The sequence below is a fragment of the Populus alba genome, chromosome 19 (genome assembly GCF_005239225.2).
Source record: "Populus alba chromosome 19, ASM523922v2, whole genome shotgun sequence".
NCBI lineage: Eukaryota > Viridiplantae > Streptophyta > Magnoliopsida > Malpighiales > Salicaceae > Populus > Populus alba.
The window spans coordinates 4771269-4787379 of record NC_133302.1 but is presented as its reverse complement, the minus strand read 5'-3'; the positions used below and the strand labels follow the sequence as shown (position 1 = coordinate 4787379).

Sequence of the window (16111 nt, the reverse complement as noted above, 5' to 3'; positions counted from 1 at the left end):
TGGTAGGATCTCCATCTTCTTGTGCTTGGAGATTTTGTGTGAGGCAGGCATGCATCGGCACCTATACCAGAGTCTGAACAATATATCTAGAAACCCATTTACAAAATATTTTGGTGGAGAAAAAACATTTATTACCATAAACATGACTGATTCAAGAGTGAAATGGATGGAAACAGTACAAGAAAACTACAACAAGCATAAGTAATACAAATTTTATCAAATAAGATTAACGTATAAAATCTTTTATTCAAAATTTTATTACTGAATATTTTGCTTTTAAAATACTTTTTAAATTACAAATTAAATAAATCTATTTATAGAAAAATCAAGTCTACCACTGATGGGGCCAAGTTTCAGTGATCATCTTAGATTAATAGTCGGTGCCCCTAAGAAGAAGCAATGGTGGAGCCCTAGCTTTAGCATTTCCTTGTTTTACTTTATAGTCATTCGAGACTTGTGAGAAGTAACAAGGACAACAAGATCATCTATCTTCCATACTTCTATCTAATGGCTTTTGCTTATGCAGCTTTCTTTTTGTTAGTAATTTGTATTTACAAACCTGCAAGTTCCCAGCAGAACCACTCAAACCTGATAAGTTTAGGTTCATCAATCTCCACCAACGTCCAACCAACTTCATGGCGCTCCCCTTCTGGCACATTTGCCTTTGGGTTCTACCCACAGGGCAGTGGCTTTATAGTGGGAATTTGGTTGGTGTGTAAGCCAGCTGATATAATCACCTGGACAGCATACCGAGATGACCCTCCTGTGCCGTCAAATGCTACGTTGGAGTTCACCGTAAACGGTAAGCTTCTTTTAAGAACTTATTCTGCCAACAATGAGGCCGGTGAAGAGAAACTCATTGCTAAGATAGAGAAGTCAGCTTCAAACGCTCGCATGTTTGATTCTGGAAATCTAGTGCTCTACAATGAACATTCTGATGCCATTTGGGAGAGTTTCAACTTTCCTACAGATACAATATTAGGAGGCCAGAATCTATATGCAGGGGGTGAACTGCTTTCCAGTGCATCTACAACCGATTTTTCAACAGGAAGGTTTCGTCTTAAAATGCAAAGTGATGGGAATCTTGTGTTGTATCCCGTAGCTACTCTAGACATTGCAGCAGATGCTTATTGGAGCACAGACACTTTTGGGTCCTCTGGTACCCATCTATATTTAAATTATACAGGAGAACTGCTAATCCTTAACAAAACCTCGGGCATAGTCAGAGATGTGTTCAACTCTTATTCAAAATCGGAAAGCAGCTCAATTATCTACCGTGCAACATTGGAGAACAATGGAATTTTTAAATTGTATTCTCATAACTTCGACAGCAATGGTGCCTACACTACATCTCTTAACGATTCTGCACCAGAAAGTCAATGCAAAGTGAAGACTTTCTGCGGTCTCAACAGCTACTGCACCATGAACGATGATCAACCTGACTGCCGCTGTCTTCCTGGCACTGTTCCTGTCGATCCCGACCAGAGATATAATGGGTGTGAGAGGAACTACACTGAACAGTTATGCAAAGTTGCAGAGGAAACATCCTCGTATAACATTACAGATATGGAGAAAATGAGTTGGGATGACAATCCTTATTTTAGAAACTCCATGTCAGAAGAAGATTGCAGAAAGTCCTGTTTGCAGGACTGTAACTGTGCTGGTGCGCTGTACGAATCTGGGGAATGCAAGAAAGTGAAGTTCCCAGTGAAATATGCTAGGAGATTGGAAAGGGACTCATCAAAGGTTTTCTTCAAGGTGGGTTTGAAGAGTGTCCGATCCATTGCCACTGCAATGAAGCCTCCAGTGGTCCTTAAGACAAGCAAGAAGACAGTGACGCTCATTTTTGTTATGAGCGTAGCATTCATTACATGCTCTTCAATTGCCATTGCAGTTTCTGTTTTTTTCATCTCTAAGTCAAGAGTTGTTAAGGCCAGAATGCGGTTGGGAAGCGGAAATCTTGGCTTGGCCCATGAGCTCACTCTAAGAGCATTTTCATATCGTGAGCTTAAAAAAGCAACCAAGGGTTTCAGGGAAGAATTGGGAAAAGGATCTTTTGGAGCAGTTTACAAAGGGACATTATACAAAGGTAAAAAAGTAATTGCAGTGAAGAGGCTAGAGAAGTTGGTCAGTGAAGGTGAAAGGGAGTTCCTCACAGAGATGCGTTCGATTGGAAAAACTCATCATAAAAACTTGGTTCGGCTACTTGGTTACTGTACTGAGGACTCCCAGAGACTCCTAGTATACGAATACATGAGCAACGGTTCCCTTGCAGATCTTCTCTTCCGAACTGAAAGGATCCCAGATTGGAGTCACAGAGTGAAAATTGCTTTAGATATTGCTAGAGGGATCCTATATCTACACGAAGAGTGTGAAGCACCAATCATCCATTGCGATATAAAGCCTCAAAACATTCTAATGGATGATTTTCGGAATGCTAAGATCTCTGATTTTGGGCTAGCAAAATTGCTAGTGCCTGACCAAACTAGAACCTTCACAATAGTCAGAGGGACACGAGGTTACTTGGCTCCTGAATGGCACAAGAACACGCCAATATCAGTGAAGGCAGATGTTTACAGTTACGGAGTTATGCTCTTAGAAATTGTTTTCTGCAGGAGAAATATAGAAACTAATGTATCAAGACCAGAGGAAGTTCAACTTTCTAATTGGGCATACGAGCTTATGGTTGCAAGAGAATTGGACAAGCTTGATCTTGGCGAAGATGTAGACTTGCAGAATTTGGAGAAAATGGTTATGGTGGGCATGTGGTGCATTCAAGATGAACCAGGTATCCGTCCTTCTATGAAGTCTGTTGTGTTGATGTTAGAAGGAATTACCGATGTATCTGTTCCTCCACATCCAACTTCAGCTTCAGCATAAGTTTGTAGGCAGGAAAACTAATAAAATTCTGTATCCTACAGTTGTAGTAGTTCTAACAAAAAAAATCATTTGTTGTTTTTCACGGGAGGAGAAGTTATGGAAGCAGTGGTGTAAAGAACATGTTTCTGTCTTCTCCAAATTCAATATGTCAACTGGCGTGAATAATTATTAATGGCCACTCCTATAAAACATTACAGCATGTTGTTGTTGATGGATTGATGGATGATCAATATGTTACTTGTTATTTCTTTCTTTTTTCCTGCGAGAAGAAACTAATTAGCTTGGAAATTTAATCTCTAATAGCCTCACAAATCAAATGAATTTCTTAACTTGGTTTAAGAGATTAAGAGATGAAGGTGTGTAATGCTAAGGAATCTATAAACTATAAGTAAAAAAAAAAAGTAAAGCAATATATTCATATTGAAAAATAAAAAACTACAAAGGAAATTGAAAATTACGATAAGTAAAAGAAAGCGATGTATTGCTGAAATTTTATAAAAACATTATATATTTCCAAATGCTAAATGACCTATTAATAATGTTAAGAAATAAAATTAACGTAAACTATAAATCTCAGTCCTATACAAAATATTCATGGCATATAAGAATTTTACTATATAGATACTAGTACAACTGATGAAATTTCTTGAGAAATTTATTGGGATAATATTTACTATGATAAAACAGCTTTGTTATCTTGACTTGGAGGGTTGCTTCTGGGTATCAGTTAAGGACGATAATGACTTCTCTCAGCCAACTGGTCTAACACGTTTGGCCACTACAAGAAAAGTTGCAGACGTCTGTAAACATTGATTTCGACCGGAAAGATGGGTCTAGGACGCGTTAACAAGCTAGTAAACATTGATTTCATTTCACATTAACATTTTGCTCTTTACACCACACTCCTGTCCGCATGGCTTTGGTATCTGGGCTTCTGCTTCTAATGTTACCGATACTCTTTGTGGAAGCAAGAACTCAACCGAACCAATTTGGTGAAATACACTTGGGTTCTCAGTTATCTCCCATCTCTAATATTCATTCATGGCTCTCCCCTTCAGGCCATTTTGCGTTTGGCTTCTATTCACAGGGAAACGGATTTGCTGTAGGAATATGGATGATGGGTCAGCCTAATAACACGGTCGTCTGGACTGCAAATCGAGATGATGAACCAGTCTCCATCAATGCTACCATTCACTTATCAGAAGAGGGTAAGCTACTTCTTCGAACTGAGCAGGGCAATGAAAATCTTATTGCTAATGTTTCAGAAGTCGCAGCTTCAGCTTCAATGCTCGATTCTGGTAATTTCGTGCTTTCCAATGGTTCTTCTGTTATTTGGCAAAGCTTTGATTACCCAACCGACACCATATTAGGAGGTCAGAATCTTACTTATCCTGATAAATTGGTTTCAAGTGTGTCGAGCTCAAATCACTCCAGTGGAAGGTTTCTCCTCGCGATGCAGGAAGATGGAAACCTTGTCGCCTACCCTAACAACAGCGCTCGTCAAGCTGTTGATGCTTACTGGGCCAGTAATACTACTGGAGACAACAAGGGGTTGAGTCTCTATCTCAATCACCAGGGATTTCTGTCCATGGTTACGGTCTCTAAAAAACCAGTCTTGTTGGCAAGAAGTTCTTATCCCTGTAACAACAAAACTACAATCTTTCGTGCGACGCTTGATGCTGATGGGATTTTCAGGTTGTATTCACACTGTTTAGAGAACAAAACTAGCCGGAGTGTGCGTATTGAGTGGTCTGCGTTGAATAATCAATGCGATGTTCGTGGCTTCTGTGATTTCAACAGTTATTGCTCTGGCATGGGCACTAATGCTGACTGTTCCTGTTATCCTGGATTTGCTTTCAATGACCCCGGTGAGAAATTCAGTGGATGCTACAAGAATGTCACTGAAAGTTTTTGCAGAGGCACCAAAGAAGGGAAAATGTACGATGTCATAACCGTAGAGAATATATTGTTCCAGCGATATCCTTATTCTGTCCTTGAAGAGAAGAAGGAAAATTGTGGTTTGTGTTGCCTGGAAGATTGTCTCTGTGATGTTGCTCTATATATGAATGAGAGGTGTGAAAAGTATACTGCACCAATTCGATATGGTTTAAAAGATAGAAACGCATCATCTATAGCCTTCTTCAAAGTGAAAGCAGAATCTCCTGCTGCACCTCCAATGAGCCCGACAATCATCATAGAAAGCAGGAAAAGTTTACTTGTGTTTCTTGCTATAGCATTCGGCTTTGTTACTTTCTTGTGTTTTGTCATTGCAATCTCTACTTTCTGCGTGTACAGGGATCGAGCTTATCTTTACGAAAAGCTGTCAGGAATCATAAGCTTGGCTGGAGAGTTCACTCTGCGGTCATTTTCTTATAGTGAGCTTGAGAAAGCTACAAGTGGTTTCATGGAAGAGCTGGGCAGGGGTTCTATTGGTGCAGTTTACAGAGGGACAATACCTGGGGGTGACAGAACTGTTGCAGTTAAGAGACTTGAGAAAGTTTTAGATGAAGGGGAAAAAAAGTTCCGAGCAGAAATCACTGTGATTGGACAAACTTATCACAGGAACTTGGTTCGGTTGCTTGGTTTCTGTGTGGAGGGCTCTCGGAGGGTTCTCGTCTACGAGTACTTGAGAAACGGCACCCTTGCCGATCTTTTATTCCAGTCTGAGAGGCGCCCCATTTGGAAAGAAAGAGTGAGGATTGCTCTGGATATAGCTCGAGGAATACTCTATCTACATGAAGAGTGCCAAGCCTGCATCATCCATTGCAATATAACCCCTCAAAACATTCTCATGGATGATTCTTGGATGGCCAAAATCTCCGATTTCGGATTATCAAAGCTATTATATCCAGAAGAAATAAGAAGCTCGATGGCACTCTCACAGAGTCGAGGGCACATGGCACCTGAATGGCAGAATAACGCCCTGATGTCGGTAAAAGCAGATATCTACAGCTTCGGAGTTGTACTTCTGGAGATCATCTGTTGCAGAAGCAGTATAAAAGTAGACGTCTCAACACCAGATGAAATGAATCTTCCTAGTTGGGCATATCAATGCTTTGCAGCTGGACAGCTGGACAAGCTTGTGAAGGATGAAGATATAGAATTCGAGTCACTGGAAAGAATGGTGAAGATTGGACTGCTGTGCGTTCAGCGTGATCCAACTTCACGTCCTTGTATCAAGAATGTGATCTTGATGCTTGAAGGGTCCGGTGACATTCCAGCTCCATCAGCTATAGCTCCATTCCGCAGCACCGCTTAGTTTCCAAATAATTTGCCTCATGTTTTATGCATAATCTATATGTGATATGTAACCATGTATTTGTGTGTTAAATGGTCGTGGATTTGAAGTGATTTGTGAGGCGTTTTTATCTGTTTCTGCTTTTAATTTGACATGTAAAATACCAAAAATATGTTCAAAGAGACAGCAAGAAAAGAAATTTAAAGCTTTAAGTATAAGAAATATTATTTGTCAAAATGTTTTCTTGTTTTAAAATATATTAAAATAATTATTTTAAAATAAATCATATGTCAAATACTAGGAGATTTGAGGGAATATATGGCTAGTAATGATGTAATTTAGAGTAATATTGTTGAAGCTTGGTACCTAAGCTAGCAGAAGACTTAGCAGTAATTCACTGCTGTATTATTTCTTTGTTTTAGCTGAGACTATTATCTAGTGTAGGATATGTTTTTGATTTCTTTGTTAAGATTATCTAGGATTGAATTAACTTGTAATCATCTCCTTAAATAAAGGAGAAGAAGGCAGACACGTTTCTTGTTATTGTTTTCCATTCAAATTCTATTTCTTTTTTCCTTATAAATAAAGACTTGGGATGGCAGTAACCTATAACTCAATTCTGCTCTTTGTTCTTTATATTTAATCATCAAAGTTCTTTGTTTTCTTAAGCCTTTGTTCTTCTCAATCGTGAACTAAGTACATTGTTCTTTTCCCTCATAAGTAAATGCAGGGCAGTTCTTTATAGCTCTTTACATTTCTACAATTGGTATCAGAGCACTTTTTTGATCTTTGAAGGGATTCTTTGTGAGTGAGAAACACGAGAGTACTGTGAGGATAAATCAAAGTTTTTACTTTGAGGGCTGGTGAGTGATACACGAGAGATTGAGTGAGTTTTTTTTTAAGCAATGGATTCTGCAAATTTTCCAGCAAAAACACCATTGTTTGTAGGGCAGAATTTTGGTGTGTGGGTTGTAAAAATGGAAACCTATCTCAAAGCTCTTGATTTATGGGAGATAGTGGAAAGTGATAGGCAACCTACTCCTCTAGGTAACAATCCCACAATTGCACAGATAAAGTTTTTTAATGAAGAAAAGGCAAAGAGATTCAAAGCTCTTTCTTGTCTTCATAATGCTGTAAATGAAGACATCTTCACGAGGATCATGGCATGTAAATCTGCCAAGGAAACATGGGATAAATTAAAAGCAGAGTTCCATGGTGATGAGAAATCAAGAAGGATGCAGATTCTGAATCTGAGAAGACAATTCGAAGGTCTGAAGATGAAAGAAAATGAGAGCATCAAAGATTTCTCTTCTCAAATTTCAAAACTTGTGAATCAAGTAAGACTCTTGGGAGAAGAGTTTCCAAACTCTAGAATTGTAGAGAAAGTCCTGGTGAGTTTGCCAGAAAAGTTTGAACATAAAATCTGTTCTTTAGAAGATTCTAACGATTTTTCTGAGATAAGCCTGCAAGAATTGGTGAATGCATTGCAAGCTGTTGAGCAAAGGCAAGCATATAGACAAGAAGGATCAAGTGAAGGAGCTCTTGTTGCAGTTTACAAGGATAAGGGTCGGGCTAAGAACATCTTCAGAAATAATCAAGAAGGAAAAAGAGAAAAAGGGAGAGAGTGGAAATCTGCTAACTGGCAACAGAACAACAATAACAGTTTCATGAGGGGGAAAGAGAAGAAAGAACATTTTCCTGCTTGCAAATACTGTCAGAAAACCAATCATCTTGAAGCCTGGTGTTGGCTCAAGAATGCTCAATGCCGAAAATGCAAGCAATTTGGTCACATTCAAAGATTCTGCAAAAATAGAACAGAAACTGAACAACAAGCGCAAGTAGCCGATTGTTTAGAAGTCAAAGAAGAACTTCTATTCATGGTCACAGTTCAGGACATATGTAATTCAGCAGAGACAAAGGACTCATCATGGCTCATTGATAGCGGCTGCACTAATCATATGACAGCAGACTTAAGCTTATTCAGAGACTTGGATAGAAGCTACTTGTCTAAAGTCAGAATTGGCAATGGAGACTGTGTCAAAGTTGAAGGAAAAGGAGCAATTGCAGTAGAAACACTGTCAGGTAAAACAATTCTTAAAAATGTTCTTTATGTGCCTAAGATCAACCAAAATCTAGTTAGTGTGGGTCAATTGATTGAATCTGGATATTCAATAGTTTTAAATGATGGAGTGTGTGACATTAAAGATAGAAATGGAATGCTTTTACTGTCTGCAAAAATGATGAACCGAAGCTTTAATGTTAATTGGAATGAAGTGTGTTTAAGTGCTAATACTTATGAGTGCAAGGAATCTGTTCTTTGGCACAAACAGCTGGGACACTTCAATTATGCTACTTTAAAAAGAATGGCTGACCAGCAGATGGCTCACGGGTTGCCAAATATTCAGGAGCAGCAAACTATATGTGAGGCTTGTCAGCTGGGAAAACAAACCAGAACTGTTTTTCCAGAAAATGCATACAGGGCAGTATCTAAACTTCAGCTTGTACACACAGATGTGTGTGGACCTATGCACAATGAATCATTAAATGGTTCAAAGTACTTTCTTCTGTTTATTGATGATTTTAGCAGGTATTGCTGGGTTTATTTTCTAAAATCCAAAGTTGATGTGTTTGCTGAGTTTGTTAAGTTCAAGGCACCAGTTGAACTAGAAACAGGAAGCAAATTGAAGACTTTGAGATCTGACAATGGAGGAAAGTATACCTCTCGACAATTTGAAGCATACCTTGCTAAAGAAGGGATTAAACACCAGCTGACTGTTCCCTACACACCACAGCAGAATGGTGTAAGTGAAAGAAGAAACCGAACATTGATGGAGATGGCTAAATGCTTGCTCTATGAGAAGAAGTTGCCATTGAACTTCGGGGCAGAAGCAGTAAACACAGCAGCATACCTTATAAACCGAATGGCTTCAAGAGTTTTGGCAGATAAAACTCCTTATGAACTCTGGTATGGTTTTAAACCCAGTATTGATCATTTAAAGGTGTTTGGAAGTATTTGTTATGTTCTGAAACCTGAAGTTAGAAGAAGGAAACTTGATCAAAAGGCTGATATAGGGATTCTTATAGGCTATAGTACAAATTCTAAAGCTTATAAAATCTATGATTTGAATGTTAACAAAGTGGTGGTTGCTAGAGATGTCAAAGTTGTAGAAAATGCTGCTTGGAACTGGAAAAATTCATCAAATGAATAATCAAAACCGATGCAACAAGATGAGTTGGATGATGCAAACATGATTAATCAACAAACAGATGTTGCTGGGAATATTGAGCAACAAACTGACTTGGATGCTGCAGAAAACAGTGATGATCAACCAGTAAGAGGGACAAGATCTCTATCAGATATCTATAGCAGGTGCAATGTAGCCGAGGCAGAACCAGTAAATGTTGAAGAAGCTATGAACTCTCAAGTTTGGATAGCAGCAATGAAGGAGGAGCTTGCAATGATAGACAAGAATCAAACATGGATGCTAGTTGACATACCAGCTCATAAGAAGGTGATTGGAGTGAAATGGATTTTCAAAACAAAAGTAAATGCAGATGGAAAGATCAACAAGCATAAGGCCAGACTTGTAGTGAAAGGATATTCACAAGAGGCAGGGATCGACTTCACAGAAACCTTTGCTCCAGTTTCCAGACATGAAACAATGAAACTCCTGCTTGCTCTAGCAGCACAAAACGGTTGGTATATATTTCAATTGGATGTTAAATCTGCATTTTTGAATGGTGTGCTAGATGAAGAGATTTATGTTGAGCAGCCTGCTGGTTTTGAAAAAACTAATTCAACAAACAAGGTTTATTTACTGAAGAAAGCATTGTATGGATTGAAACAAGCTCTTAGAGCTTGGTATAGCAGGTTGGATAATCTTCTCTTAAGCTTGGGATTTAACAGGAGCATGAATGAGGTAACTTTATATGTGAAGCATGCTGCTGGACATAAACTAATTGTATCAGTTTATGTTGATGATTTACTAATCACAAGGGATAAGGAGCAGCTTGTAGAGGAATTCAAAACCAATATGAAAGACATGTTTGAGATGAATGAACTTGGTTTGTTGACTTATTTTTTAGGAATGGAAGTAACCCAAACTGATCAAGGTTACTTTCTTTGTCAAAAACGTTTTTCTTTGAAAATATTGGACAGTTTTGCAATGAACAATTGCAATGAACATTCTACTGCAAAAGCCGAATATGTAGCTGCTTATGTAGCAGCAAAACAACTAATATGGCTGAGGAAGATGCTAAGTGACTTAGAATGCAATCAACACAATCCCACAACATTGTTTTGTGACAATACATCAGCTATAGCCATTTCTAAAAATTTTGTCTTCCATGATAAAACCAAGCACATGAAGATCAAGTTTCATGTAATCAGGCAGTTTCAACAAGAAGGAGAACTGGAACTATGCTACTGCACTTCTGAAGATCAACTAGCAGATCTTTTCACCAAACCGTTGGGTAAAACCAGGTTTGAAGATCTAAGGGAAAGAATTGGAATGACTAGCTTTGGAACCAAGGAGGAGTGTTGAAGCTTGGTACCTAAGCTAGCAGAAGACTTAGCAGTAATTCACTGCTGTATTATTTCTTTGTTTTAGCTGAGACTATTATCTAGTGTAGGATATGTTTTTGATTTCTTTGTTAAGATTATCTAGGATTGAATTAACTTGTAATCATCTCCTTAAATAAAGGAGAAGAAGGCAGGCACGTTTCTTGTTATTGTTTTCCATTCAAATTCTATTTCTTTTTTCCTTATAAATAAAGACTTGGGATGGCAGTAACCTATAACTCAATTCTGCTCTTTGTTCTTTATATTTAATCATCAAAGTTCTTTGTTTTCTTAAGCCTTTGTTCTTCTCAATCGTGAACTAAGTACATTGTTCTTTTCCCTCATAAGTAAATGCAGGGCAGTTCTTTATAGCTCTTTACATTTCTACAAATATATCATTTCCTATTCATATGATTTAAATGTCACTTTAAGGAATTTATATATTAATCTTCTATGATTTATTTTATTCCAATTGATTTATCACATAATGGATATAAGATAAGAAAAATTTAAAATAATGAGTTTTTATTATTAAGTTTAGCTGCCTAATGGTTAGATATGATATAAAACAAAAATGCAAATCTTGTATGATAACATGAAAAACAAATATCATATATCTTGCTGAAGAAATTGTCTAATTCTGAAATTAGATGTTGTCACGTATAAATTATTAAATTTTCTCTTTGATCTATTCTTATTTTTAATTAATATTTTTTTTCGACTTTGAATTCGGGAAATTAACTCAAGCAAGGTCGATGGCCAGATCCAAAAGTAAACTGTAGATTGAAATTATGTAATATTTAATAATTTTGGTAGGGAAAAACATAAATACATTCTATCTTTCATCAACCAGTAAGGAAACAAATAAATTCAAAATTATTGTACAAATAGATTTCTCTTTTTTACAACAAAACACAGTTATATTTATTAAGAATATTTCACACTGGTTCAAAATTAAATATTTAAAAGAATTTACTTAAAACCTTTTCAACTAGTCGCAATGAGAACTCTCTCTACTCTAGACTGCATGTCCTTTCTCTCTTTTTTTTTTTTTTTTTTTTTTTTTTCTTTTGGGACCATCCTTTTATTTCAGAAGGTGAACCAAAAGCTATAATGCAAGACGCTCGTCTTGTGGTTTTCCAACTTGTTGGGCACACAGGATTGCATGCAGGCCCTGCTGGTGATTCAACTTGCAAGTCAGGTCACCATCACAGCAAAGAGTGCTTTGTTCTTTGGCTTCCCTTTGTAGCCTTGTCGTCGTTGCATATCATCTCCCAATTTCTCATTATAATAGATTGTAAGGAGGTAGACATTGTCTTTTCAACGAGCAAACAAGGAGGAAATGAATTGCTGAAGCTATTTCTAATGGAAGATGTTAAGTAAATGCACAAAGTTTATGCTGGTATTGTATGAGTTTACGATAATTTTATAAAAAATAAGTTGAGAAGAATTATAAAGATTAATTTTTAATAAAATTTAGTCATAATTAATTAGAACTCTAACATGTCAATGTATATTTAATTAGATGTTTTTAATAAAATTAATTAGATGTCAATGTATATTTAGTCATAAGATTAATTTTTAATAAAATTTATGTTAAAAAAATAAAATTAAAAACTTAAAAATTGATTAAGGATACAAAAAAATATAACTCGATCTAAGTAGGTTTAACTTATTAAACTCATTATTCAAATCATGAAATAAAAATAACTTCATAAAAAACAAACTGAAACAAATTACGAAACTTAATTCTGAAAAATTAAGGATAAATGTTTTTAAAAAATCAATTAAAAAATAAAATAAAAAATACTTAAGCTAACATGAATAGTTCTTGTTTAGGAGGGTAATAGTAAAATCTTCTCATTTTTTTTAGTATTTTTTTTTAATAATCTTGCACATAGGATGTAAAAACATGCCTCTTTGATTTAATGTTTGGGAGTATGATTATGGTTTCTTTTCAAAGTGTTTTTTACTTGAAAATACATTAAAATAATATTTTTTATTTTTAAAAAATTATTTTTAATATCAATTTAATTTAAAAATACTAAAAAAATATTAATTTAATCCAAGTTATAATTACAGGCCATGCTATTCATTCAACTCCCTAGGTCACCATTGTAGCAAAGAGTGCTTTGATCTTTAATTGCCATTTGTAGGTTGCCTTCATTGCATAATATCATCTCCCAATTTCTCATGATAGATTGTAAGTAGATTGACATTGTCTTTGCATTGAGGAAATGAGGAGGAAATGATTGTAAGCACCATTGCATTCATTGCATTGAAGATTTCCTGAAACATTAAAACCATCAAAGAGATGGCACCCGGAGGAGACTGTGTAATTGTTGGAGCTATGGTGCTTCCAAATCTTGTTGTCTTCACCATTAGAGAAGACTAGATCACGTTCCACTTCTGCTATCAAGCTTTCATACATGCAGAGCTCTAGGGATCAAAGAGGTCTTCTTCAAGAAAGATTGATTGAGTTATCTGTTGGGTTATGGACTTCTGCCACGCTTAAAGATTGCTGCAGGGAGAGGTTGTAGAGCCTAGGAAACATGAACTGGAGAGGGGCTGCGTATCCTAGCCAATAATCAGACTAGAACCTGATGTTTCTCCCATCACCCATATTGAACCCAACATTGGATTGGAGGGGAGCAGCTATGTTGTGATTTAATGAGAGTGCAGATATCATGCTATGCCAAGTTGGAGATAAAGAACTTGCAAACACAGGAAGGCCATTTGCAAAATGTGGCCGGTACTTTCGTAAGCTAAGTTCTTGCCAGCCTCCTGTCACTCCTCTATCAAGGTTCCAAAGCCATTTCAACATCAGAGCTAGATTTTTGTTGTAAATAGAACCCAGCCTGAGACCTCCGAGTGACTTACTCTTAATTACCTTGTGCCAAGCAACCTTACAAATACCATGTGAATTTGAGGAGCCCTTCCAAAGAAAACAACGGTTGATGGAGGATATTACTTTTGCAATGCCCTTTGGCATAGTAAACACCGCCATATAGTATAGAGGCAGAGAGTTTAAGACAAATTTAATAAGACATATCCTTCCAGCCATGCTCAAAAACTTCCCTTTCCACTTGCTTAACTTTGCTCTGATTGTGGACAATATCGGTTTCCAAGTGGAGAGCCTATTTGGGTTAGCACCAAGAGGCAACCCAAGGTATTTTACTGGGAAGGAGTCATTGCGGCAGAAAATTATGTTAGCCAAACCTGAAGTGTTTTCATTATCCAAATTAATTCCTATAAGTGAGCTTTTATAGAAATTAATTTTCAATCCTAAAATGATCTCAAACCAGCGAAGAATCCTCTTGACATGCAGTAGAGAGGTATAATCATTTGGTAGGAAAATTAGAGTGTCATTTGTATATTGCAAATGGGTTATGTGATGTCCTTAAAAAGTCTGCAAGCCTTTAAAGTAACCCAAATCTGATGCCCTGTTGAATAGAACTATTAGCCCCTGAACTGCTATGTCAAAAAGAAAAGGAGAGAGGGGGTCCCCTTGCCTGAGACCCCTCTCCATACTGAATTCTTTGCTAATCAGGATGGCCAATTTAGATGTGGACAAGCATTCAAGAATCATTTTCCTCCAATGAGAGCCAAAACCCATATAGCCCATGGTAGAATCGATATGCTCCCACAAGATTGAGTTAAAGGCTTTATGAAATCTACCTTTAGAAAAAACCCGTGGTCCTTCTTGCTACGAATACCATGGACAACCACATTTGCTATCATGAACCCATCTAGAATCTGACGCCCAGCAATGAAAACAGACTGGTTTACACTTATCACATCTGGCAGAATGCTTCGGATCCTAGTGGATAAGAATTTTGCCACTATTTTATATAACCCATGAATCAAACTAATCGGTCGAAATTGAGAGAATATGCTCGGCCTCGTAGTCTTTGGGATCAAAGTCACAAAGGACGAGTCGATCCCCTTTGGTAATTTACTTGTTTTGAAAAATTCTGAGACCATCACAAAGATGTCGGGGCTGATAAGATTTCATTCCTCTTTATAGAAGGAGAAGTTGAAGCCGTCAGGACCGGGGGCTTTTAAACCGTCACAATCCCATATGGCTTGCTTCACTTCCTCCAATGAAGGCAGTCTTTCTAACCAAACTAATCTTGCCTTTGAAATTTTTTAGAACCCCGAGTCTCCCATATCAATTCTTCTGCATTTGGCTTTTCGTTCAGCTCAATCTTGCTAATGTGGTTCCGACCATTCCTCAAACTTGTCGAAAGGTGGAAGAACCGAGTGTTTTTATCCCCCATTTTGCACCAGTTTTGGCGGGATTTCTACCTCCAAATATCCTCAACATGTCTACTTACCTCTCAAATCTCAGAGTTCATATTCTTAAGCTTTGTTTTTTCAGTCTCGAACAAGAGGCGCACCTCGCTTAGACCTTCGATGGTTGTGATGGAGTTCTGAATATCTGCAAGTTTTGAATTTTGATTGCCGAAGGTGGATTTGTTCCATTGTCTCAGTCTTTTCCCCAAAGTTCCTAGTTTCTTTACCAATCTATAGTCACCTGGAAATTCCTTGCAACTATCATACCAGAAGATCTCAAAATCAGCTGAGAATGAAGGGTGTGACATCCAACTATTTATGAAGTGGAAATGAATTGTTGTTGCTATTTCTAATGGAAAACATTGATTTCAAATCATAAATTTTTAATTAAAAAAGTTTATTTGGTTAATTTGAATTAACCTAAATTTTATATTTTATAAATTAATAAAACAATATTATTTTAAAAAAGAGAATAAAAGGATTTTGACTAAGCTCATCAGGTTACAGGTCAATTTTATATTTTAACTATGTTTCACCATGTAAATTTTTCTTTTATTTTTATTACAACTCAGTCTAATTTAAAATCCGAATCTCCAATGTAAAGTAATCTCAAGGAAGTCCTCAATCTATAGAATCAATCTTGCAACTTTTTTTTTTGTCATAATTAATTAGAACTCTAACATGTCAATGTATATTTAATTAGATGTTTTATCAATAAAAGTGATCAATAGTCATGAAAAGTTCATGAAAAATCTGTTTTTCTAAGCCATTGAATTTTCAATTAAAACGAGACTTGTTAATTAAACTGTTTTTTTTTAATGGACATAATTAGACCCTGTAGAAATGGTAAACAAAACTATTAGGATTTGACGCATTTATCGATTGCTCTTATTTAATTGGTCCTGATGGGATCGCCTTAAGTGAGCTCAAATTATTAGAGCTAATGATCAAAATATTACAAAACTAATAAAAATATATATTTTTTATTTTAACCTTCTTATTTATTATAGTTTTTTTATAAGAATGTTTGCTAAAAAAATATTTGTGGCTTATACAAAATATAAATCAAGTGCACAACAAAAATAAAACACAAATAACAAGAATCATTATTTGTGGTTTAAAATTGACCAGGTGGA

The 16111-nt window shown here is 36.5% G+C and overlaps 2 protein-coding genes across 2 annotated transcripts; both read left to right on the top strand.

Annotated features, from left to right (window-relative positions):
* Positions 1–507: 507 nt before the first annotated feature.
* On the top strand, positions 508–2880 carry LOC118034668 (G-type lectin S-receptor-like serine/threonine-protein kinase LECRK1). The gene has a single exon (XM_035040014.2). The coding sequence runs from the start codon at positions 508–510 to the stop codon at positions 2878–2880; it is 2373 nt and encodes a 790-aa protein (XP_034895905.1).
* An 878-nt stretch (positions 2881–3758) lies between these two features.
* LOC118034665 (G-type lectin S-receptor-like serine/threonine-protein kinase LECRK1) lies at positions 3759–6231 on the top strand. The gene has a single exon (XM_035040010.2). It carries the CDS (start codon positions 3794–3796, stop codon positions 6137–6139), a length of 2346 nt encoding a protein of 781 aa, XP_034895901.1. The 5' UTR covers positions 3759–3793; the 3' UTR covers positions 6140–6231.
* Positions 6232–16111: the final 9880 nt, after the last annotated feature.

Excerpts from the sequence above, each read along its gene's own strand:
- LOC118034665 (XM_035040010.2), top strand. The coding sequence starts at position 3,794 with ATGGCTTTGGTATCTGGGCTTCTGCTTCTAATGTTACCGATACTCTTT.
- LOC118034668 (XM_035040014.2), top strand. The coding sequence starts at position 508 with ATGGCTTTTGCTTATGCAGCTTTCTTTTTGTTAGTAATTTGTATTTAC.